The following is a 24,765-nucleotide window of genomic DNA, read 5'->3' as shown; positions in this document are numbered from 1 at the left end:
CACACTCTTTGACGTTTGCTTTCCTGATTACTCATATGGGCAAAAGTTTCTGAAAAGGTATGGATAATAGTGTTAGGTATGATTATGACATCAATATATGTTTGGTTTCAAAACAATTGACGTAATGCCTGCTGAGAAAAAACAACTAAATATTCATTGTAAATTTTGCTTCCCCACCCTGTAAATGATTAATATAATAGAATCACAACAATTCCAATTCATGTTTGATTATATATTAATGAAAATGTGATTACATATTCAGTTCTTACAGTTTAATCCTTCTAAATCTTATAAACAGTACATGTAGTTTGTTTTAGGAAGACTTTGTTTTTACCAAGATATAAGACTTGACTGAAAATTTACGGTAGCAGCTAACATATTAACCTTTTCAAGTATGCTCCTTGAAACAGTCTTGTATAAACTGTATAGAAAAGTCCAAAGTTATGGTCAAAGTCAAGCAATAATTGTGCATCAGTGTCAGGCAACACTTACAAGAGGCCAAGGTGGACAGAATTACCTCAACCCAGCTGTCTGTTCTGATATTATTGCTGCTATTTATATTGTAGGTCATGTCATTGAGTTTTTCAAACTGAGTGACTGTGTCTTGCTTGTTTTAAAGTTGTTTAGAAATTTATGTTTATCAAGCAATGTTCTGATGATGCCAGATGGAGGCAGTATTAATCCAATAAAACTTGTATCTTTAATTCCACTCTACTTTTAAGACAAATTCAACTTGCATTGTTTCAGATACTCATGTGTGGAGGTGATATAAAAGCAGGTAATAGTTGAACAACAGTTTGTGATGTTTATTTTAAAATATTTTTTAACGTTTTGCTGAAATTCAATGGAATTCAACGGAAATTTATCATCATTCCAAACACACACAACGTACATTATTTATGAGCCTAGAAGGTCAGCCGACTTGATATATATGGTTGTTTGTGCTCATGCTCTACATTCAATGTTTACCAGTCTTTTTTTTTTTAAAATTCAGGTCTGTTGGTGATACAGAATTGTATGTTAAGAAAAAATGTGTGCACCCTATAATTTACTCAGATAAATTAGTTTACATGCCTTTGCTGAGGTATTTCACACAGGAACTTCCTACACAGTCCCAAAAAATGTATGTACAGTATTTCTGTCAGCATGCATTCCACTGTGGGCTTTGCTGGAGGTTAAAGCTGTACATCTCAGCTTTATATGTGTAAAAGGAGTGAAAGAGCAAGAGTGGGAGAGGAACGATACATGTGTTAAATGGGAGCAAAAGGAATTCTTCACATTATGCTTTCCTTCAGCGTCTCTATCCCCACTACATCCTTTAATACCTTTGGATCTGACCTTGACTTTAACCCTGAACCCTCATGTTTTTGTATATCGATCTTCTTCACCACGTGTCTTTCTTTTCTTTTCTTTTCTTTTTTCTTTTCTTTTCTTTTCTTTTCTTTTCTTTTCTTTTCTTTTCTTTTCTTTTCTTTTCTTTTCTTTTTTTCTTCTGCTCCTTACTGTTTATGTCCAATAATAGTTCAGCCCTCTGAGAGGTCCTGTCTGCACATAGGCCACTATCACAGACAAAGAGGCAAAGTGATTTCCATGTAAATGGTGTCAGAATGTCATTTTCAGGTGAAGCTGCTGAGAAAATGAATTCCTGAAGACGACAGAGATTACCAAGGGGCAATGACACTTGGATTGCATTCTTTCAGATTCCCCATGCAACTGTTGTATAATGGTGCATCAATAAAATACCTTTTCTAGCTCCTTGTGTAGATGCTGAAGTGTCAGTCAGTCTAACTGAAGCAGAAGAAGGAAAAAGGAGGAAAAGAGGCTCAAATATTTCCATATAAATTTATGGTAATGTCACCACTGGTCATTTCTGATAGAAGCGAATCACCGTTGTGTGTGGGCATGAATGTATGTGTATGTGTATATATAAGGGGAAGAGATTTGTTTCCTCAGTCCACATAGTTGACATTTAATGATTTATTGGCATCCAAGATAAATAAAAAATATTTGCACTTAAGGGGACCCCAGGGCTGTCCATTAGTTTGTATGACAGGTTCACTAGATGGCTTAAGAAATAAAGATTAACTAAGACGGTCCAACAACACAAGGGTCATTAGGTTTGTCAGACCTCATGCAAAACCTCTTTGTTGTTCCAGCAGAAAATAGAACATAATAAAATTATTACATTATCTTACTGTTTTTGCATGTCTGGTTTGGTTGTGATCAAGAAAAAAAAAGAATTCTTAATAATACAAAGGAACACAAATACAATTACAAAAACATAAAACGAAGAAAGTGCATTTATTCCATGTATTCCTGCCTTAGTGTTCAGTGTAGTGACAGTGACATTTTTATAACATCACTGAGTGTAAACGGATGACAACAGAATAGTTTCATTAAAGTGCGGACCACTTGGTACTTGTCAAAGATAACAGAGAGTAGAAGCAGCAGGTAAAATGTTAAACTGATAAAAATAGATGAAACAGAAGCACGTTTTAAGTGAAGACAGCACCATTTACTTTGAAAAATGTTTAAGAGTCATTCTGCATCATTCAAAAAAAAAAAAAAGAATCCTCATTATTACTGCGAACATCCCATACTGTATGTCTTTGTGTAATTCCCACAGGTTCACACTACAAGTTACTTGGTCATTCTGAGGAGTTAAGCCACATTTTTTTCTAGAAAAGACCACATTTTCTCTTAAGATGTTATCTTTCCAATGTCACACTCACAAGTCTGCTCCTGTCAGCATGATAGATGACTAAGATATTGACTTCAGGTTAATTCAAAACCACAGTGGAGAGTTAGATGAAGGATTGAGATAAGAACACTGTTGATAGAGTGCAGTTGAAAAGAAAATTGTTTTGGGTCACATGCCCTGATAAACCCCTTTTGGAGCATCACACTTCTCCTCATCTTTTATTTTTTTTTCATGGAGGTATAGTTATGAAAACCTAAAAAGCCAAACAGCTAAGCTTTCATCTCTAAATGACTGAATTTATTTGATGTATAGTCAGATCTGTGGAAAACTGTTTAGATTTTACTGTAAATCCATGCAATTACTGTCAGTTAGAGGTAAACATTTAAGTCTGGAGATGAGGTACGGGAGCACAGAGAAACTTTCCATTCGCTATAATACACAGGCTTTTTCCACTTTAATCATTTGACACAATGAAGCAGTGCTGTTTGGCACAGAATGTAGCACAAACTTATAACTAAAGCACGTGACTATTTTCCTAATTTTTATAATCCGTTCAGCCTATCTCAGTCCTATACTCTGAAGAGAAAAGATAGCTGCTGAGCAATGTTGTGGAACAAATATCCTTTCATTACACACAGGCGACACTGTAGACAGTACAGTCAATGAAAGAAGACGAAATCCCACAAAGAAATGAACACAATAGCTGTTTTTGAACTGAAAAAAAAATCTTAAAAATACAGGGAAGCATAGTAGTAGGAGACAATAAGAATGGGTAGTGTTTTCTACCAGATATCCTTGATATACAAGGCATTTGGATAAGAAAATTTTGCATTTATGTTTGTGTAACTGTTTGCCAGTGCTATCTCTATGATGTATTGGCTGTTGTCTCGCCTTCTAACATATACACGCTAAGGGCTCCGGCATCCCCACCACATGCCTGAATAAGAATGAACAAGTACTGTAGCTAAAACAACAAAGTGCATTGAAAATAAGTCCTGTAAACAAAGAAAGTGAATTAATGAATAAACAGTTTTTGCCATTTGTTTTAAAATTTGAAACAGTATATAGGACTCACATTTCAGCAACACCTTCACTACCGCTGCAGTTACTTCACATTCTTCTAGTGTTACAAGATGCAGGCAGGTTCTGCTGCAGGTAAATGTGGACCCTGTGGGATTCATTTCTGCTTTGTAAACCGTAACACATGAAGCTTTACTTAAGTGCAAAAGCAGAATTTTCAGTTCACTACCAAACGCTGCAGGCGGCTGAAATAATGATGCTTCATTTGGTCAAGCGTGTAAGGATGTGAACAGCCCTCCAAATGGTACCAAATCACACACTAAAAAAGCAAAATATACTAATACACTTCTTAACAGCACTGCATTATGAGTAAACTTTAGTTATACATTAGTTAAGCATTGCGCATATATCTGAATAACATACATGTCAGACTGAAAAAATATAAAAGGAAACAGAGAAAATTATCTGTTTTTTTATTTATTTATTTTTATTTATTTATTTTTAGGAAGAATAATGTACATTTTGTGTTAATGTTCATTATATTCTTAAGTCCTTGAGTGTGCCAAGTCTAATTTCTGACAGCAAATATTCTGAGTGCAGCCTTAGGACCCTGAGGATATTGGACCCAGGTTGCGGCAGAGGTAGGTTTGTAATTTGTATGCACCCCATCTGATAGTGCCTCCTGGATCACAGATGGATTATTTAGGCTTTTCCTTCGGCATAGGCTCCGTCTTTTGATTTTTCTCTCCTTTTTTTTTTTTTTTGCAGGTCCACATTGTATCTTTTTTTTCTTTCTCTCTTTCTGTGCTACCATTGTTTGGTACTTGGATGCATCAGAACCAGCACTGGCAGAAATCTGCCTTTGCAAGACAAAATGAAACAGTAATTCTGGAGGAATAACCTGTCGGGGTAAGTTTCAAAGTTGCTCTTTTTGATAGTGATAAGGTTTAGGTAATAGCTTTAGTAATTCAGTTCTTCAGATTGCACATTGGTTTTGGCAAAGGTGGCTTCAGAGAGAATGGAATCCTTTACTCTCTAACTGTGCACGGCTGCTGATTTAGATGGGAGCAGATGCTGAACACGTGCTGTGCTGTTGGAAGTTATTTGTAGTAAATTCTATTTTTATTCTCATAATTGCATTTTGTCAACTGTGTATTGGCTGAATTCTTTAACCCTTGTCCTCCCATATATTTATATTGATTGAACAGAACACACAGAATCTTTTTATTACATTTTGTTGGTACAATTCTAATGTGGTTTGTGCTAAATATTGTATAATGGCTAAATTGTAATTCTATGCTTAAATTTGCAACAGAATAAAAAGCTTTGTTTTGCCATATTGCTGATAAATCTGAACATTAAAATGAGCTTAACAGCCATATTAGAGTGCTCTTTTTTCTTTTTTTTTATGTTTGAAGTACAGGATAAACCATTTATATATCTAGTCTTTTGTCTATTTTAGTCTTTATCTATGAGTCCTGTTTGATTGTCTCGTATTTGTACTTTAATCATGTTTGTTTTCCTACTTTACCTTAAATCCTGCTTTTAAGCTTGATGCTGACATATATAAAGGTCATTCATGTTTCGGGGCCAAAGGTCACTGACCCTTTTTTCTGAGGCATGCGATCATCTGTTACTCCTCAGGGTAGTTCTCTTCTCCGTCACAGTGCCTACTCAACCTAGTATGACTTGTTATTATGTTTCTTGACAGAGCTCCAGACACAGCTTCTCATACTTTTAATATCCTTTGTCTTGCTCTGATAGCTCCCTTAATGCGTTACAGTGGCAGTGATGAAAGCCTGCATGTGTCTCCCCATCCATTTCCCCAAAAGACACAGCAATATGTCAGTGATAACTGCCAGGTGTAGATAAGAACTCCTCAGTCTGACACTACAACTAACGTTTGCACATGTGATATATGACTCTGATGGAATGACAGTAATATATGCAGGTAGTTTCTAAGCTGTCTGTACCTCAAATGTTGGAGTTTGTTCTCAATGTTGCGCAACCTTTTCCCTCTAGATACCTCCTACAGTGGCTCTGATTTAGACTGCATTTCTTGAACGGGAAAATGAAGTGAATCATACTTCCTACTTGTGCAGCCCCCTGCAAACACTCAGCACCCCATGGTGTCGACTACTGCTGATTTGACTACAGTTCAGTGATGTGAACATTTAAATCACTTCCAACATAAGCATAAAGGAAACCATTAGAGAAATAAGTATGATTTTACTTTCATGTAGAATTTAGTTCTTTTAAAGGCTGTTTTATATTTGCAGTGTTGTTAAACGATGCTAATTTATTAAAAATTTAACTCATAAATACAGAATAGCAAAATTATCTTAATCCAAGGTCCTGTTACTGAGTAATTCTGAAGCTAATTTATTTCTGTTGCTCACTAAAACTACTTGAGTTGTCTTGTCAAAACATAAAGCAAATAATCAACAGACCAGAATATCATACATAAACTAATTTACAGCTTTTGAGCGCATATCTGCATCAACAGATGATGTTTGTTCTCAGTTATCATGGACACACTTGGTTTATGTTCAGTTAATGATATCTTCGATGAAAAAGTCATATTTTCTTCAGTTTTCTCTGTTTTGATATAACCTTTCAATTAACTGTGAGTTTTCACAAACATCTAAATAAAAAAATATGACATTAAATATGGGAAAATACATGATTTACAGTGAAAAATGCAAAAAATAGAGTATAATATTATGATAAATGGTGATAAGTCACTTAAGAAAGGTTAAATAGAGAGATAAATTCATTTGGGAACTGCCACAAAAGTAGCACCGGGTCTTTATGGGTTAAAATCTTGCAGCCTGAACCTATGGACTACTTTTTTGCTCGGGAGATACTCTGTTCAACAGCTATACTGAATATGCTGCAGATGCATGAAAATACAATGTGTCTGCTTCCCATTGAAAAGTGTGTCAAGACTCAAAATGACTGTAAAATTCTGTTTTCCTGGCTGCACCTTGTGATATGGTTTCCCCGTAACATATTGCATTGCATGTATCTATCTCCTTGAGTTCAGGAGAAAAGATTGGGTTGGGAGAGAGATGCTGAGAGCTGATTCTGTTCACGCTCTAGTGCTTTCTATAGTGTGTGATCTGTCTGCAGTGGTATAGGGAGAGCTCCTGTCCTGTCTTATTGACAATATGTTAGATGGTAAGCTGTGATTATTCCCCACTAGACACAAGACAGGAAAAAAGGAAATCAGCTGTCCTGTTCCCTTTGATCGGTGTGGGTTTTCCCCATTAGCTTGGACACAGTGACAGATTCCACTGTTTTTTCCCCACTGCGTACAGAAAGGGCAGAATGTGAGTGTATGAATTAGTGCTGCTTACAGACCTACACCTAACATAAGTATCCACATTTGTTTCCACAAGACCTGCCCCACTGCTGAAATGAAGTAGTCACACATTTCACACATTACAAAGCTTTTTTCAGATTAACTCATATCTTCTTTCACCCACTGGTATATTTTTTTAAAATTACATCCTGGGTTTATTATATTCCTTCTCCATCTACACCTGTTATTCAGGTCTTACCCTGATCTGTCTTTATTTCCTATAAGATATGACAGATAAAACTAAACAATGCAATGTTTTTATTACTACCCACATTTAATATTCAGCAGTCTGCCAAATGCAATCTTTCTAGCTCATTATGGTAGTAATATACCTTGAAAATAATATACCTGTGGAGATTTTTGTAACAGTAAATTTCAATATGAATGTTATTCATGGTGAATATTAAATTACTTTAGAAGATTATTATTGTCGGCTTTCAATATTTCTGAAACATCAGCATCTTTTCTGAAGCAGCAAAATATTGTAAAACCTGTTATTCTGCCATAACAAACCCAACAACAATACTTTTTCTAAATTTATATAGTTCTGTCATGCATATAAATATGTTTAGCCCACTCTCTTCAAATTTCTTCATTGGAGTCGAGCACATCTTAATATGATACTTTCACTCTGCCTTTAACATACTGTTATTTGTCTGTAATTGTAATTCAGAAAAACAGTAATATTCTGTACTGTTTGTGCCACCTTTTGCTACTAATTTTGGCAAAAATACAGTGTTGGCTGTTGGTTTGCATTTTTCAGAACAATTAAAGTGGTGCTTGGAGTCGGTGGCAACAGGGTGCCAAGACATCCCAGGAATCTGGCTGTCCATCAGACAGCGAGGATGAGTTTCAAAGCTGTTTGTACTACAGATGGCTGATCAGTAGAACTGACTTCCTATTCCTCTCGTTTGGCGCTGTCACTGTGTCTCATCACCATTCCCACTTGAGAGCAAGGGTGTGTTTTTGTTGTGAATGTGTTGGTGTGTGTAAATGTGGGTGGTTAATTTTGGATATGCAGCAGGTAAATTATGACCATGTTGGTACAGTGTTTGTCTTGGTTAATGCATGGCCGTGTCAGATTTTGATGGAGACCTCGAGCACTTAGGAAATGCCCACGGAGGCAGTTTTACATGAGCACAGAGAAAACATGTTTAAAATGTACTGTGGAGGCTGCAGCCCATCACAATGTGAGGATTGGAGCAGACTGAAACAGACAGAATGTGTGCTGGGAGGGTTTCAGAGGGAAGTCCATCTGCCTGCCTTTTGTACTGTGGAATTTCACACTGGATCACGGTTAAGAGACTAACAGTTTGCAATAATAGAGCTCTATTGTTATACAGAAATAATTCTGCTTATTACAGTAGGAATTATACAAATTATTATTATTATTATTATTATTATTATTATTATTATTATTATTATTATTATTATTACTATTATATTGTATTATTATACAAAATAGCATGACACAAGTTCAGTTTAAAAGTTACACCTGCGTATGCAACCTTTAAACCTCTTTACTAACCAAAGTTTCTTCTTCTCTTTTCCAGGAATAGAGGCTTTTCTCCAGGGATGATGCTGGTGGTGCAGTCTCCCATCATGTTCCTTTTCTTGAGCCTGCTCTTTGTTGATTGGCCACAGCGGTGTCACACCATGGACATTTCTTCAGGTCAGAAACTGCTCAAAACACAGAACCACAGAGTGCAGGAAGAGTGCTACTTATTGTTTTTCTTCATTCTTTAGTTGTTTTTATATTTCTCACTTGGTGCAAGTAGGGGTAGAATGTTACACTTGTGTTTTGTACAGCATGAAATGTGCAAAAATCTTCACAAAAGACTCAATCAGTCAGTCAGTGGAACAGTCGGCAAACAGAGACATCAAAATGCTAGCCACACTGGGATTGGAAACTGTGACTGAATTTTCCTAAACAGTTTTACCATGTACTATTCCTTCTGTATAAACTTTTAACATCAATTTTTCTTGCTCAAGGGACAGTTTTTTTCCTTTATGACAGAAGGATATATAAAAAAAAAAAAAAAAAAAAAAGAGAGAATATCTGTATAGGAAAGCTTTACCCGCTAGGGGCTGTTTTGCTGTTCCTCTAGCGACAGAAAGCATCAACTTTATTTATTTATTTTAAAATATTTACCATTCAAACACAGTACAGTAAGGCACTGAGACTCTTAATACTGACTGAAGTGAATTTTAATCTTTATCTGTGTAATAAAATGAGATAAGGTGTAACCGTGACCACATACAAATATTCAGATGAATATTAAATGAAATTGCTGACTTAATACTTCAAAGCTCAAAGAATAGTGTCTTGCATTTTAATTACTTAGATTATTATTATGATTAGTAATATTAATGTATTTATTCATCACAGCCATTGACTACACATGATTATTTATAGTACTGAATGCCAACATATTTTCATTCCAACACAGCAATAACAGACACTACATGAGTTTATATTTACAGTATTTCTGAATTAAAGCCTAATGAGGATGAAGTTGTGTCACCATCTAGTGGTAAATGTTTATATGACACCCCAGACTATCAGTCAGATTTTTAAATTAGTCATCCTATCTGTATTTAAAACCTTCAAAACCTTTAAAATCTTTGGATGTACAGCAATTTTATCATAGTTGGTGTACATTATTATTTAATGATGATTATAAGACTGTGACTATTAGGGATGAATATGTGAAAATCTAATTATCAATTAATAATCGATAGCTTAAATCAAGCTGTACTGGTTGCACAACTAAATTCTCTCTATAGTTTTGCAAGAATATTGAATTTGAAGGAGTTTATATCAATATATTTGCTTTTATTAAAATACAAAGGGCTTAATATAGTTATTTTGTAAACAATTAAATATAATTACATCTCACATTTATAGCATTGCTGACAAAATAGATGCATCTGGGGAAATATGTCTTTGCTGTTATTTACTTACAAAACAATTACAAACTAACCTGGTGGCTCATCATTTCAAGCGAATTAAATAACTTTCTGAAAGAGAAACACCCACCAATACTTAAAATTGCTTTGTCGAAATCATCCACTGGAGACCAGGTTTGTTATTCTGCATCAGCATGTTTAGTGTAGAAATTCTGTTTCTTTTAATAATGAACCTTTTCTGATTGAACTATATGATCCAGTAAATGAATGACACAGCAAATATGATATTTGTTCTTGTATGACCTAATGTGACTGTTCCATTGCAATCAGATCTAGATAAGCATAGAGGGGTCCGTGTGGTCGTCACGCCAACGCCTGCATCAGCATCTGCACCAGCATCAGAACTGGACAACAGCTTTGGATATAAAGGTAACACTCATCATCATTATGGACCCCAAAAAAACACAGCAAGGGGATATTTATATCTACGAAACTTTCTTTGGCTTCAAAATTCTCTGCACAACAAACTCCAGTTAATTCTTCAGTCTGTCGTCAATGTTTTTGCAGCCTATATGTTTGTTATTTCATCTGTATGGCATTAAATATTACAGACATAGACTTGCATTTTTGTTGGTATTCATAAAAGTAGCACTTTTATTCTTTTTTTTTTTTTTATTCATTTCTATTTCCAAGTAGTTTCCGAGAAATAAGAAAAACCCTCACTAAAACCTGCTGTCAGTAAAGCAGTGCTTTAGGTTTGTGCTGATTCTGTTATTTATCCTTTAAAAGATACAATGGTGAACCCAATTCCCTGGAAGAAGACTATGTTTCCTTTTGCTGACAGAGACTGTAATACTACTTAATGCAGGTTCAGCAGCTGTAAACCTTGAGTGTTTGAAGCCAAAACAGTTCAACCCTCCTCCGTTTGCAAGGTATATGCAGTGGGATAGGGCATAGCTTCACTTATTTTTTGTTTTCTCAGCTCCTATAACTTGCAGAGTGCTCATGGTAGGGCTCTCAAATTTTGACACAAAGTACCCTCATTTGTCTACTACAAATAAACATGCCTACAACTTCTCCAACAATATCACAGAATTAATTATTTAATGTCAAAGGCAAGGAGTGCTATTGTTACAACCTATCCCACTACTGGGGTAGGTTGTAACACAATAAATAAATTGTAACAGTAAGATTAAAGAATTAAAAACTCAGACTACACCACAAAATATGCCTCCATATAAATTTATTGTGCATGTGCTAACACTCAAACATCTTCCATTGGTTTACTAAGAACAAAAAAGAACTGATCATTGATGGGTAAATGAAAAACATTCTCAGTGGCATTGATCCTAAGAGTCAAAGAGCATTCTTTGAAAAAATATTCAATAATACTTATGAATGATGTACTCATAAGAACAGAAAAGTTATTAGCAGCCTGTAAAAAGGCTATTACCAAAAAAAAGGGTACAGATTAGAATCACCTACAACTAACAATTAGATACAAACTGTGAATGGAATATTTGAGATAGAGATTCTGACCCTTGGACCGAGGATTCAAGAGGAACAGTGTCATGATAAATGGAAGAAATGGACAATTTTCACTTTAACGTCACAAAACAATTGTTAGTCACAAGGTTTATTGTAGTCAGTGTATCCCATATGTCCCCTATATTTGTCTTGATTTGTAATGTACATAAAATAAACAATAAAATTTAAAAAATGAAAAAAAAAAAAAAAAAGAACAGAAAACTTCAGTGGGAGGTCAGAGGCAGCACCCAACTCACAAAAATAATTCAAGGAAGATGTTTTCCAATTAAAGAAACAACAACAACCATGCGTACAAATGATGAAACATGTGTGTGTGTTCATCTGTATGTGCCATCTGTCTAATCAGAATCAGATTCACAGTGATCACATATATATGTAGGTTTTCCTGGGGTGCAATTTTCATGGATGGAGGATGAGGTGGAGTAGTCTTTAGCAACTGAACGCATTGTCTTTCCCTGCCTCACTTCATCTGATACAGCTTTAAGTACATATACACACACACACACACACCTATTCATTTTCCGCACCCATTGTCTTGGCATACTGTAAAGAGGGAGTAGGATAGAGAAAAATACATGAGTTGTCATTACAGGGATGGTTGTAACATTTTTTTGGAAGGTGTTATAACCCTCCCCACCCCTGTCAGCCATTGTTTAGCTATCTGTACTAGCATGATAGCTTAAAATTAGTGCTGATGAAATGACTCATATTTTAGCTAAGAGCCTAAGTTTCCTGATTCATCCACAGCGGTAGTTGAATGTAAGACTGAACCTCAGAGTGAGCTAAGCAGAACAAACCTGAGGTCCAGTGACTTGGTCTGGGTATTGTGGACTGCTGATTCCAGCACCAACACTCAATTTGTAGTAGTAGTATTAACTGTCATGGACATTTGATCTGGTTGTTGGTGGTTGTGCCAACACCAGCTGATCTACTTTTTGATAGTTCTGGTTCAGCCTTTGCCCATAAGTAGCTGAGATAGGCTGCAAGCGACCCCTGCGACCCTAGTGAGGATAAAGTGGGTTCAGAAAATGAATGAATGGTTCAGTTATCTGTGGACCAATTGCATCCATGTGTCTCCCCCTACTTCCCCCCCTTCTCCCCCTCTTCCCCTATCTCTCTATAACTCTCTCTCTCTCTTTCTGTCCTCCTTTACCCTCTATCTCTAACCCCAACTGGTCAAGGCAGATGGCCATCCTCCAGGAGTCAGGGTCTGCTCCAGGTTTCTGCCTGTTAAAAGGAAGTTTTTCCTTCCACTGTCACCAGTCACAAGTGATTGCTCTTGGAGGATTCTGTTGGGTTTCTGTAAATTGGCTTGAGTGTCTGGTTCCATATGGCTGGCTCTATATGCAAAGTGTCATGAGATGACTTTTGTTATAATTTGGCGCAATATAAATAAAATTTGACTTGAACTGATTTGATTTAATTCAAACTTCAACAGTCTCAGTATTAATCAAAATATAAACTTGGTCCAAAAGATTTGTTTCTTGCCTGAAAATTTTTTTTTTTTTTTTGGCCTTTAAAACCCACATATTTCTTTCCACAGTCATGCAAATCCACATGCAAGATCAGGGAGCAAGTGGGTACACATGAAATTGGTAACATGACACTAATACCATCCCTTATTGGTCAAAGTGATGGTGTTACAACCATCCCCAGTCTCCCCTACTGTCCCTATAGCTTCTGTGGTTTAGGAAGACAACAAATGCAGCTTGTATTTGCAGTGCCTGGGCAAATTAGGTGCACATGAGAGAGAACAGTGTGTAAAATAGTGATGTTTAGCTTCATGTGGATATTTTTTTCCTTGTATTGATTCTAAATTCTACCTCTCAGTAGGCTATGCCTATCTGGTGTAGCTTCTATTGAACTAATAGAGAAACAGAGATGGAAAATGGCGATGGTGATACTGGGAGACACTGAAATGATATCCAACAATCCTCACAACCAATAAGACCTACCAGCCATTTTTGCCAATTTGGAAGAAATGGCCACGAATCACTAGCATGACTAGTATGAGCTTTCCCTCCTGTGAGGATGCATTAGAAGGCTGTCTCTGATTTCACTTCAGCATGTCATATGAACCATAGCAGCTGTATATACTGATGTGCAGGGAGGACAGCTGACACACTGGCAAAGATATAAATGAGCAGAAGAAAATGAAAGTCAAAAAGCTTTTATTTTCCTCTCTACAGCCAGCAGCCAGAATAAAAAGCAGAACGAAGACACTAATTGTGTAAATTCACAAATAACAGTCATCATAATAATATCAAGTATGGATAGGCCTTTTCATCAAGGTTGTTTGGGGAGCTGTACTCAGGCCAGGCTTGTTGCTCTGTGGAGATTCCAAATTATTTTTTTCTTCATAAATATTTTTGGACGTGGCTTTTTGCTTTTTGGAGCTATTTACCCCTTGGCTGAAAACCAGTTGGAGCTACTTTGGAAGGAAAATAAATAAATTAAAAAAAAACAAAAAACTAAGTACTTGGCACTGTTTCCTTGAAATCCTTGCCATTTTATGTGTAATGTTGCCATGAAGATGTGCATGTCTATTCTTTTTTAACCATCTGTTATAAGGCAGTTTCATGTTGGTGATGCTTTGGATTGTGAGCAGTTAGTTGATGCATGACTGAAATCACAAGCCCTGTATTTATCTGTGTACACAATACCTGCTGTTATGTTCAGGGCACACATGCATAAAAGTAGGAGCTCCAGTAGTGAACCAATTTCCTGCCCTTATATGTGCTTTAGTCCAACTGTGATGGCAGCTAGTTTTTATAAAACATATTATGCCATTATTACATGTTTGTGAACATCCTCCGACAGTGTCGTAGTGGGCTACCAAAGAATCACTTAATCAAGGTAATATTTGTTTGGAATAAGAACATGTATGTTTGGTGATTGTGTTGTTAAAGAAAAATAAACAGTAATTTTTTAAAAGACTTGATAGAAGAGAGCAGATTGGAAGAATGGAACAGTATTAGCCGGTGTTTTATAAAGTCAAAAATGCTTAAGGTGAGACTTCCAATATGGTTGTTTATGATACAAAGCGGGTTTCTGTCTTTTCTGTTCTGATGTGTCAACCTAGTGAGCTGACTGTATCTCAGAAGTAAGAGGGCTGACGAAGTCGACTTACTATTTTTTTTTTTTTATACTAAATGTGCCTTGAGAATTGTTTTTTTTTTTTTTTATCTCTTTGGCAAGTATGTGCATGTGTCTTTGTTGCTGAAAATAAAACAAAGAAACATTTGAGTTAGTTCATTTTAATTCTAAATGCATTTTCATTTTTCTGTTTGGATGCAAGAATTTTCAATAACTCAGTCTTAGCTCAGTTTTGTAATTCCTTCAAACTATCTAACAATTAAGATTCATTAATCTGTCTATTTAACCTAAACGAACTAAACAAGTTAAGATTTCAACAGTGACTAAATAAATTCAATCTAATTCATTATACAAATCCAGTCCCATAACACAGTAGAAACACACATTTTCCTTTCCTCAATTGTTTCATCAATAATGTGCTTCCTCCCTTCCTCCAGCAGAGGGAGCTCTTACCTGCTCAGACAGCAAAAAGGATTTCTGAGGTTCACTGGGTCAGAAATATTAAACCACAGTATATAATAATAAATGGATTCATCTTTGTGCTTTATAAATGCATTTAATTTAAGTAGAGAACTCACCCACTCAGCCAATGTGATTATTACTTCAACATGTTGGATGTTCACACATAATATTGTAGGGATTACGTATTTAATGCACTTGAATGTCATCTAATTTCCCAGTGGTGTGTTGAGAGGTCAGGGGGTGAAAATGTGATCGATTTTTATCTGCAGAAGGAAAAGCACAAAGCTGCAGCTGCAGATGCCCAATAGATAAAGGTGTATTTCACTGGTTCATTAAAAATAAGGTATATTCTTTTTATAGTATATGCTGGTTGAGTTGGTCCCTTTAGGTTTTTAGAAAGGACAGTCAAAGAACATATTCTATATCTAAATATAGGGATAAAAATAGTATACATTTTAAAGTGGAATTATGTTATTAGTCAGTAGCCTGTAGGAACAAAAATAGTATTTTAACCCTTTCATGCATGAATTATGAGAACCTTAATCAAGATTTTTTTCCTGATGGTTTTTATTCATCTTTAGGCATGAAATAAAAACAATCTGATTTATTTTTTTCATGAATCTATATTTCATGGAGTTACAAAAATGTCCACTCAGCTGGACATCATGTGTTTCATTGTAGAAGCATTGTATTTACTGATATACAGTGGGAAAACTATGAAATAAAAACACTTTTAATGCTGCTAATTTGACATTTTCTCACATTTTAACATACCTGCATGGAGATAATATGCAAAAACAACAACAACAACAACAACAACAACAACAAAACTTTTTGTTTAAAAAAAAAAGGAAAAATAAAACTGTTAATTACAGTCTAATAACAATTGCCTTTTGTTTTTTTGTTTTTTTTTTGTTTTTTTTACACTCAAACATGTTACTGCAGATCAGGTTCATCTAGAACAGCAAAGTTACAGTAATGGTATGCATTGCAGTGCATGGGATGATGCATAAGTGTCCATTGTGTTGGCTGATATGGAACTACAACAACAAAATCCATGAATATACAAGAGAACATCTTTGAACAGCTGTCCACTGTAGTGACCACTATGCATGAAAGGGTTAAACAAAATTAATAATAATAATAATAATAATTTATCAATTTGATACTACTGTAATAGACATGTTAAGATATTAAGTGCTGTTAGTTTCATTATGGGGCTGATGCCATGTCATGTATAATAGATTTGATTCATTCTTATGGCAGAATTTGTGTTTTTTTCAGCATTTGGGCTTCTTCAGCATATGTTTTTTGTGCCTTTGCTTGCTTTAGAACACAAGCAAAGGCACAAATAAATAAATAGTTTGATACTACTGTAATAGACATGTTGATATATTAAGTGCTACTACTTTCATTATGGGGCTGATGCCATGTAATATATAATAGATTTGATTCATTCTTAGGGCAGAATTTGTGTTTTTTTTCAGCATTTGGGCTTCTTCAGCATATGTTTTTTTCATAAGGGATGAGTTTGATGCAAAGAAGAGGAGCCTAGTGTTGTGAATGTATTCTTCTGCGGTTAAATGCTGCCTGACTCGCAGGAATCTCCACAGCACAACAGAAAAGCCTCTGACTGGGTAGGAAAACCAAACAAGCAGTGTGCGCAGAGACGCACGGCGCCTCATCCAACCAGCGCCAGTCCCACGAAACCGGTCTGAAAAAGGAGGAGAAAAACTCCACATTTAAACCATTAAAGTGACTGCAACTGGACGCATCTGCACTTTTGTATGGTTTCTATCTAACCAGTCCTGGAAAGCTTCTTCTTTAAAGTGAAACCAGCGGATCTGATTACCGATGAATTCCGCGAAGTTCTGCGCATTTGGAAGTGAGGACTTGTACAGAAGCGGAGAAAATCCAAGTGCTGACGAGTGGATTAATTCTCTAGTAACCCGCAAAAATGCTTCTAAGTGACTTGAACTTTTAAGATTGGACTGGAATCTGTCATCTAAAGAACAGATCTGGACATTATTAGTATTATTATTGTCATCATTTGTTTTTTTTTTGTGTGTGTGTGTGTGTGCAGAGTTCAGGAACTCTCCTCCACCCTGATACTCATCAGTAGAAGTTGTGATACAGATGAAATAGAACAGAAACAAAGAGGGTTCTAACAGTGGATTACACCGTTTTCAGCTGCTCTTGAATGATGCCTGTCTGTTTAACGGGGATTTACTGTCTACTGGCATTTCTACAGATTTGTTCAGGTAAGACATGTGTAAGGGGATTTATTTCTAAAGCAGTTTTTTTTTTTAATGCAGTTTTCAAATATGGTGCATGAGCTGGTGGGACATAGGGAGCAGAAAAAAAAAAAAAAAAAAAAAAAAAAAAAAAAGAGGTGATGATGCTAACTTTCATCTACCAAGGCACTGCGGATATTTCGGTCACCTTTTCTCTGTGTTCCCAGCGGTATATGCCCCCTGACCTTTCTGCTGGCTGCTCAGAGTGACCCATCTATCTATATCCACTGTTATAGTGCAGTGGACCAGTTGTAATCACTCTATTATTAATTGTGTGGAAACATGCACATTGATTTGAGAATTGTGTTTTATGCCAAGATCAGATCAGCTCTATATTCAAATGCTTATAAATAGTCAAAATAGGGCATGCAGTAGGTTATCTTCCTGTCCTCACTTGGTGCATACATCACATGAGCTGCAGGTTAATGAGGAGCAGAGAGACTTTCCATGGACAGCCCCTTTGCACCATTCAGACTTGTGACGGATCTTTCACCGGATGGAAATAGATGCCTTAAGTGTTGTTCTGCATGCTCAGTCCATTTTGTCTTTGGATGCATTTTTTTTTTCTTTTTTTCTCATCTTTGAAGTTTTTTTTTTCCTCTTACACACACACACACACACACACACACACAGACACACACACACACACACACATTGCACTTCAATTGTCAGGACTCACTTATTCTCATTCTAGATCATTTCTTGTCTTTGTGATGACCTTTGTAACTCAACTGCACATTTTCACCAATACTAAGTTAGGTGCAGCGGAGTGCACGTTATTAAAGTTCTTGACAATATACTAGGTTTTTACTGGGTTTTATTGGCTCAGGATTTCCCCTATCCTTGATCACTGTTAATATGAGCTACTCTGTTTGATTCAGCCAACAGGCCGACAGAATTCATAAAAACAGAGGTGTGGGTATCGCCTTCTTCTTGCCCAGCAGGTTTTAAAAGCATTCTTTGCAATACCTCTAAAATGCAGTATCACTATTGGTTTCTCAAATAATTACAGTCTACAAAAACTGCATCACTTCAGTCCAGCAATACAACAAAACATTTTGTATAAAGACCTGCTTTGACTGATGATTTATAGGGATAGTTATGTAGTTATGGATACTGAGGCACCAAACCAAACTGGGAATAAAATTCCTACACTACTCCACCATATTTTTGTACATTACTGAGATAATTTTAGGTTAAAGAAAAGCATGTACTTACAGTCTGCTGTTATAAGAAAGAAAACAGTATAAACACAGGAAGAAGGCATTATTTCATTTAGGAACTAAATGCACAGCTTCTTTAGACCACAAGCAAAGGCACATAAGTAATCACAATTTTGGCTGATCTATTGCAAAAACACAACTGCAACATTATCATTGGACCAAATACAATAAACCATAATGCAATGATGAATGTATTTGATACTGAACTTACTTATTTGGTATTATTTTGCTCCCATGAGGCTCAGAACACATGCTATTAAGAATAACTTAACCTTTTGGGCTCATTATTTGTACTAAACCTGTAATAATAAGCATTATTAAAACTCCCATCATTAAAATGCACTGAATGATCACTTTATCGTTAGGTTCTATTTGTTGTCTCTGATCATAGTTAGTGTTAACATATGCATATAATAAAGCCTTTTACCAACTTTTTCTTGAATTTCACTAGTAATTCAGAAAAGGAAACATGCTGGGGCTTCTCTGGCCGCATCACGAGTACAAAAACGTGTGTGACACTAATTTTCCAATTCCGTGTCTCTAAATCACATTCCCAAACTGACACTTTTGGTAGAACCACATAGTTAAAAAAGCATTTAAAGAGAACTGGAGTCAGAGGAATTATCCTGTTGTATGTTTTTAAAGAAAGATCTGAGGTCTGAGTTAGAAATAAGGTGTGTTTAAAAAGTGAATTTTCACCAGAAGCCTCACCAGACACACCTTTTTCTTGTTAAACTGCCTAGCACATCTGCAGTTTAGGCTTCAAGTATCTTTGAGCTGCCCTTAACTATTGTATTCACCCAAGAGCACTGACTAGAGGCCTAGATATGTCAATGCTCTTGATCACTGAACACTAGGATCTTTCTTTCTGTTGTAGTCTTATGTAAACAGGTGCAATCTTGCATATTGGCTAGTACCGATTTTTTTCCTTCTTTACTCTTTTATTGGCTGAAACACCCATAAACCAGGCCAGACTTCTGTCAAATACTCACTGATGGCTCCAGCACTGCAGCTATTTGCCAAATATGTGTCATTGACCTTGTGAGATGGAAGAGGTGAGGCGTACAGTAAATGTGCATGAAAATAATATATCTCTATTTTTGCATGTAAGTGTATGTGTGTGTTTATTGTATCCTTTTCCCACTACATATTATAGGGATTTTAGAAGGCTAGATGTTATCACGGTGATTGCTGCCAGGCTCATGTCTGTCCTTGAACGTCATCTCAGCTTGTTCAACGTGTATCAACATATGTAATCTCGTAATTTTTTTTGTCATTCTAGATGGAGCATAAAAACATAATCCATTATTAAAACTCTGAGCTCCTATAAGGACACTGTTAAGTACCTTTATCATATGTAGGGGTGTTATATTGCAATATATCGCAATATTTCATTTCACGATACTGTATCGATATTAAAAAGTACTGTATCGATATTTTTAGGTATTTATTCAAATGCAGATATGGCAGAGGTTCATTTTTGTTTTTCTTTTTTCTTTATATTTTATTCATTATTATTTAACACTGTTATATTAAATAATGGTTATTTGAAGCATCCTAAAAGCACTTTTTACTGTCTGAGAGAGGTAGATCTTAGTTCCTTTGCTGGGATTGCACAAAAATAATGTTATGATGTTAGTTATGGACTAATAGAATACGAAGATTTGAGCAGGATCTTAAACTGTAATATCTGTAAAACATAATAAAGACTAAGGATGTACTGTATCGATATTTTTAGGTATGTATTCAAATGCAGATATTGTGGAGGTTCACTTTTTGTTTTTTGTTTTTGTTTATATTTTATTTATTATTATTTAACACTCATTTATTAAGTAATATTTGTTCCTTTGTTGGGATTGCACAAAAATAATGTTATGATGTTAGTTATGAACTAATAGAATATGAATATTTAAACAGGATCTTAAACTGTAATGTCTGTAAAACATAATTTAAGTTTTAACAAAGGAAAATTTTATGATATGGCATTAGATCCTGTTGTGTTTTAAAAAATGTGTTTAATATTTGTGCATATTTTGGGTGTAATTCAATTATTCTAGGAAATAATCATTTTAAAAAAGAAACTAACAAAAAATTGCCTTTTTAACAGTATCATGACATATCATGATTTGTATTGTATCACCAGATTCTTGCCAATACACACCCCTAATCATATATAGAGCTGTGGAGAACCTAGAACAACCCATGGCTGAGAGTTTAGTCTCTGCATAATACATCCGCCAACAGTAATTGGATAATACATAATAATTTAAATGATGGCTATTAAAAGCATATGCTAGTGTCGAGATGGCTTTGTCCCTGAAATCCCACAGATCCTAATTATGCATCCCTGGAGTGATGCTGTGGCTTGCATCACTATTCTACCTGCTTTGTTTGATGGTCTGTAAACACAGTCTAAAATGAAACCTGGGGAAAACAAAAGAAAGGCTCACCTTGTATTTCTTTGTAATCATGGTTTTATTACAACTACGCGTTCAAAGAGATAACTTATGTATGCACTAGGCTAGCTAAGCCAAATCTATGGTAATTGCTCGAGCAATAAGAAACAATGGCCTTTTGAGGTTTGTGTTAGGATAAGACCATAATGTCCATGTGTTGCCAGAGAAGACGTAAATACAACAGGGAGTCAGAGTCCGGCAAAACATACAGCCTTATTCCATCACTGGTGTGTGCTGCAACCCTATGGGGAGCATTCTGACTGAGACATCTGGCTGTTCTGCTGGAGTTAGTTATATACAGGTCAAAGTTCACATGTACTTACTCGTGCTGCTTGGGAGACTGACACTCATGGCTGCAAGAGGTTGACTGTTGTGACCCAAACTTCTGGATGGCACTTGAAAAAGAAAACTGGACCTTAAGTCATAATAGCCTGATTGGAGGGGGGCTGGCCTGCTGTGCTGTTCCTAAACTAACAAGACTCCCTGTTGTCTTTGTGATGGTGACAGTGATGAGCTTAGTCCTGCTACTAATGAGGAGTTTTTCGCCATGGATGATGGGGCTGCTAGGACATCTTTGTACACCACTGAGCTTTCCTTTGTTTGTCAGATAGAATTGTCAAATTCTGTTTTCTTCTTGGAAATAATGTGACTAATAAGCTTTGCTGGAAACCGCCTTAGCTGGAAAACATTTCCAATAAATGCTGTTTATTTGCTGAAACACACAAACATACGGGTTAAGAATATGAAACAGGAACAGGAAATGTGTCCGCTGCGTGTCCCCTTCTCCATCAGCTGCATTTTCATTTCAGAGCTCTTGGTTTACCTTATGACAGTTTGCCTACGTCTTCATGAATACTGACTGAGAATGTGCTGATATAATTCTGTTTTTCTGGCGCATTGCTTGTTTGCAATTTAAAGTGTTTTCTTTAGAGTACTGCTGGAAGGGGATCTGGCATGGCTTACTCCTTCAATTTATACTGAAAGGTGATTTAATAAATAATTGCTTCACCCATTCATCATGTGAGCCATCAGAACTGACCGGGAATATACTGTACTAGGGCTGCACGATATTGGAAAAAAACTGCCATTGCGATTTTTTTTTAACCCTGCGATATATATTGCAATATAAAAAATTACTCAGGAGGATATAATAGCTGTGTGGTGCCGACATAAATGGTCAAACTAATTAGTTGTGTTACCTCTCATTGTGGCGACATGCAAGGCACTGTCAACACAGAACACGTGTTTCCATATCATCCTTCTTGTAGCCGAAATAATTCCAGATAACTAATAATTTAAATGATGGCTATTAAAAGCATATGCTATTAACTGTACTAGGGCTGCATGATATTGGAAAAAACAGACATTGCGATTTTTTTTTAACCCTGCGATACATATTACGATATATATTGTGATATATACACATATATATATATATATATATATATATATATATATATATATATATATATATATATATATATATACATGTAAATATAGATATATATGATCTATCTATCTATCTATCTATCTATCTATCTATCTAGATATACGTGTTGATATTGATATTGATATATATAGCCAAAATAATTCCCAATAAGTGACATTGCTTTTCTTTTTGGCACCAAGTCTTCATTTTCAGTGATTTTCTCTTGTTTGTTGCTCATTTTTCAATGTTGTTCCCAGCAACTCACTCCATGTGCAGGGGCGTGGTCTGCTTAAGAAACTGATTAAGAACGATTGTTATTGGTGGATTTTTGTTCGCAGTGTGTGTCAGGTACCCAGGATGAAATTAGATGAGAACACGTTGAGTTCATGGGCCTCCTACATTGCAGGACCTGCGATGTGACTATTGCGTACACGTACATCGCGATGATGACGCTCAAACGATATGTTGTGCAACTCTGTACTGTACTGTAGATATCTGTTACAATTGAATCTCATGAGCCACTAAAATTCTAAATCATGCTTTTATTGACACACAACGTCCCCACTGAGTCCTCCTTAGAAGAAATGACATTGTTTGACATGTAAAAACACAAAAGACATCTCGGTCCTCCCCATCTTTTCCGCCTTAGAAACTGTATCGTCCCAGTTGCCTCTGAAACCCGTGCAGATGTTAGAAGTGTTTGGTTTGAATTTGTTCGAGTGAATATGTATGGATGCATATGTAATGATGTTAGCATAAGCTCATTCTTGTGTGTGTTTGTGCGTACTCAAATGATTGTGTGATTCCTGATTGCTTCCCATGTTTACTCAACTCATTTCCTGTGGGGCTGTGAAGCTGTGTGGAGTTGCTTTTACCCTTGTGAGGGGGAAGATACTGTGCTGTGTTTAACAAGTGCCTGCGGGCCCAGAGTTCACAGGTCATCACACTTTCACAGAAGCACGCCCTGAAGTACACAAACACATGCAACCACAAATCCTTGTATTGAGCAGGATCGATTATTATCTATCTGCCTGCTCTATGAATGTAGCGCTTTTTTTTTTCCTCCCCTGAAGAATCCTCCATACTCTGCTATTTCCTCCCTTCACATTTTATCTCTATACACAATAATCATGACCTATAGTTCATATTTCTGTCTGGATTTCAGCTATTTAGACTAACAAGCCTTAGTTTAGATACAATTATGGTTTCATTTGCTGTCATAGCAACTCAGGCAGGAAGTGAAACAAATTATTATTGCATTAAATTATATCACAAATATAACTTAGTTTTGTTAGTATAACATAATGATGATGGCAATACGTTTTTGTTTTTTCCAATATAAATACTTTGTGTTTTTTTTAATTATTATTATTATCACTGCTGTAATGTATTCACCCATAAAGACCCAGTGCTACTTTCTCTGACCATTCCAAAAGATTTTTTTCTCTATATTTAACTTTTCTCAAGTCATTTATCACTATTTATTATGACATTATCCTCTGTATTTTGCGTTTTTTCAGTGAAAATCAGGTATTTTCCTATATTTAATTTATTGATCATGTAGATGTTCAAAAAAACTCAGATTTAAGTTGACAGTTATTATTTCAAAAAGGAAGAGAACTGAAGAAAAAGTGACTTTTTCAGCAAAATATATTATTAACTGAGCATAATTCAAGTGTCTCCATCAACTGTCATTGATGCAACTCCATGGGTTTTACTAGTGAATCAATGTTGTAGAAGATGACAGTGTTTCCACATTCACTACAGAGCCTCTGAATGTCCAAATGGGTCATATCTGATGACCATGAAAAAATGACAAACTGTATTTTACACCAATTATTTACATGCATTGAAAGGATTAGTGGATCAACAGGTATTAAATATTTTATATTAGTGGATGGTTTTGGTCATCAGTGGCTGTTTGGGTCTTTATGGGTTAAAACAACCAAACATGATTTGCGACAAACCAAATAATTCTGTCATGCAATTATGTGTAAACTGGATTGATAGTGTGTGGTTATGTCTGCAGTTCATAGTAAACAGAAAAATATGCTTTCACTCTAACATGCTTCAATAAATCATTGAATATAGACTCGGTAAACCCAAGCTAATTGATTTAATATTTTTCACATGCTTTTTCAGTCTCGTGTTAAACTCAACAAAAATCCTTAAATAGTGAACGCATAAATCTAGTCCTGCAGATCTGGATATACACTGTCTTCTAAGCTAAGAAACTCCCTTGGGTTTGTGGTTTTCTCCGCC

The 24,765-nt window shown here is 35.8% G+C and overlaps 1 protein-coding gene across 2 annotated transcripts in view; it reads left to right on the top strand.

The window, feature by feature from the left end:
- The first annotated feature begins 4,535 nt into the window (after positions 1–4,535).
- The window catches only part of LOC115433493 (roundabout homolog 1-like), a 117,787-nt gene continuing 97,557 nt past the window's right edge, over positions 4,536–24,765 (top strand). The window contains exons 1-3 of one of the 2 annotated variants that reach the window (XM_030154943.1): positions 4,536–4,630; positions 8,639–8,757; positions 10,326–10,424. In XM_030154943.1, the coding sequence (XP_030010803.1) occupies positions 8,661–8,757; positions 10,326–10,424 (196 nt within the window). In that variant the 5' untranslated portion in view covers positions 4,536–4,630; positions 8,639–8,660. Of the gene's footprint in view, positions 4,631–8,638; positions 8,758–10,325; positions 10,425–16,782; positions 17,363–24,765 lie in introns of those variants that run through there. The other variant, XM_030154944.1, reaches the window with a different exon arrangement.

This window comes from Sphaeramia orbicularis, chromosome 14 (genome assembly GCF_902148855.1).
Source record: "Sphaeramia orbicularis chromosome 14, fSphaOr1.1, whole genome shotgun sequence".
Lineage (NCBI taxonomy): Eukaryota > Metazoa > Chordata > Actinopteri > Kurtiformes > Apogonidae > Sphaeramia > Sphaeramia orbicularis.
This window is presented reverse-complemented; position numbering and strand designations above follow the sequence as displayed.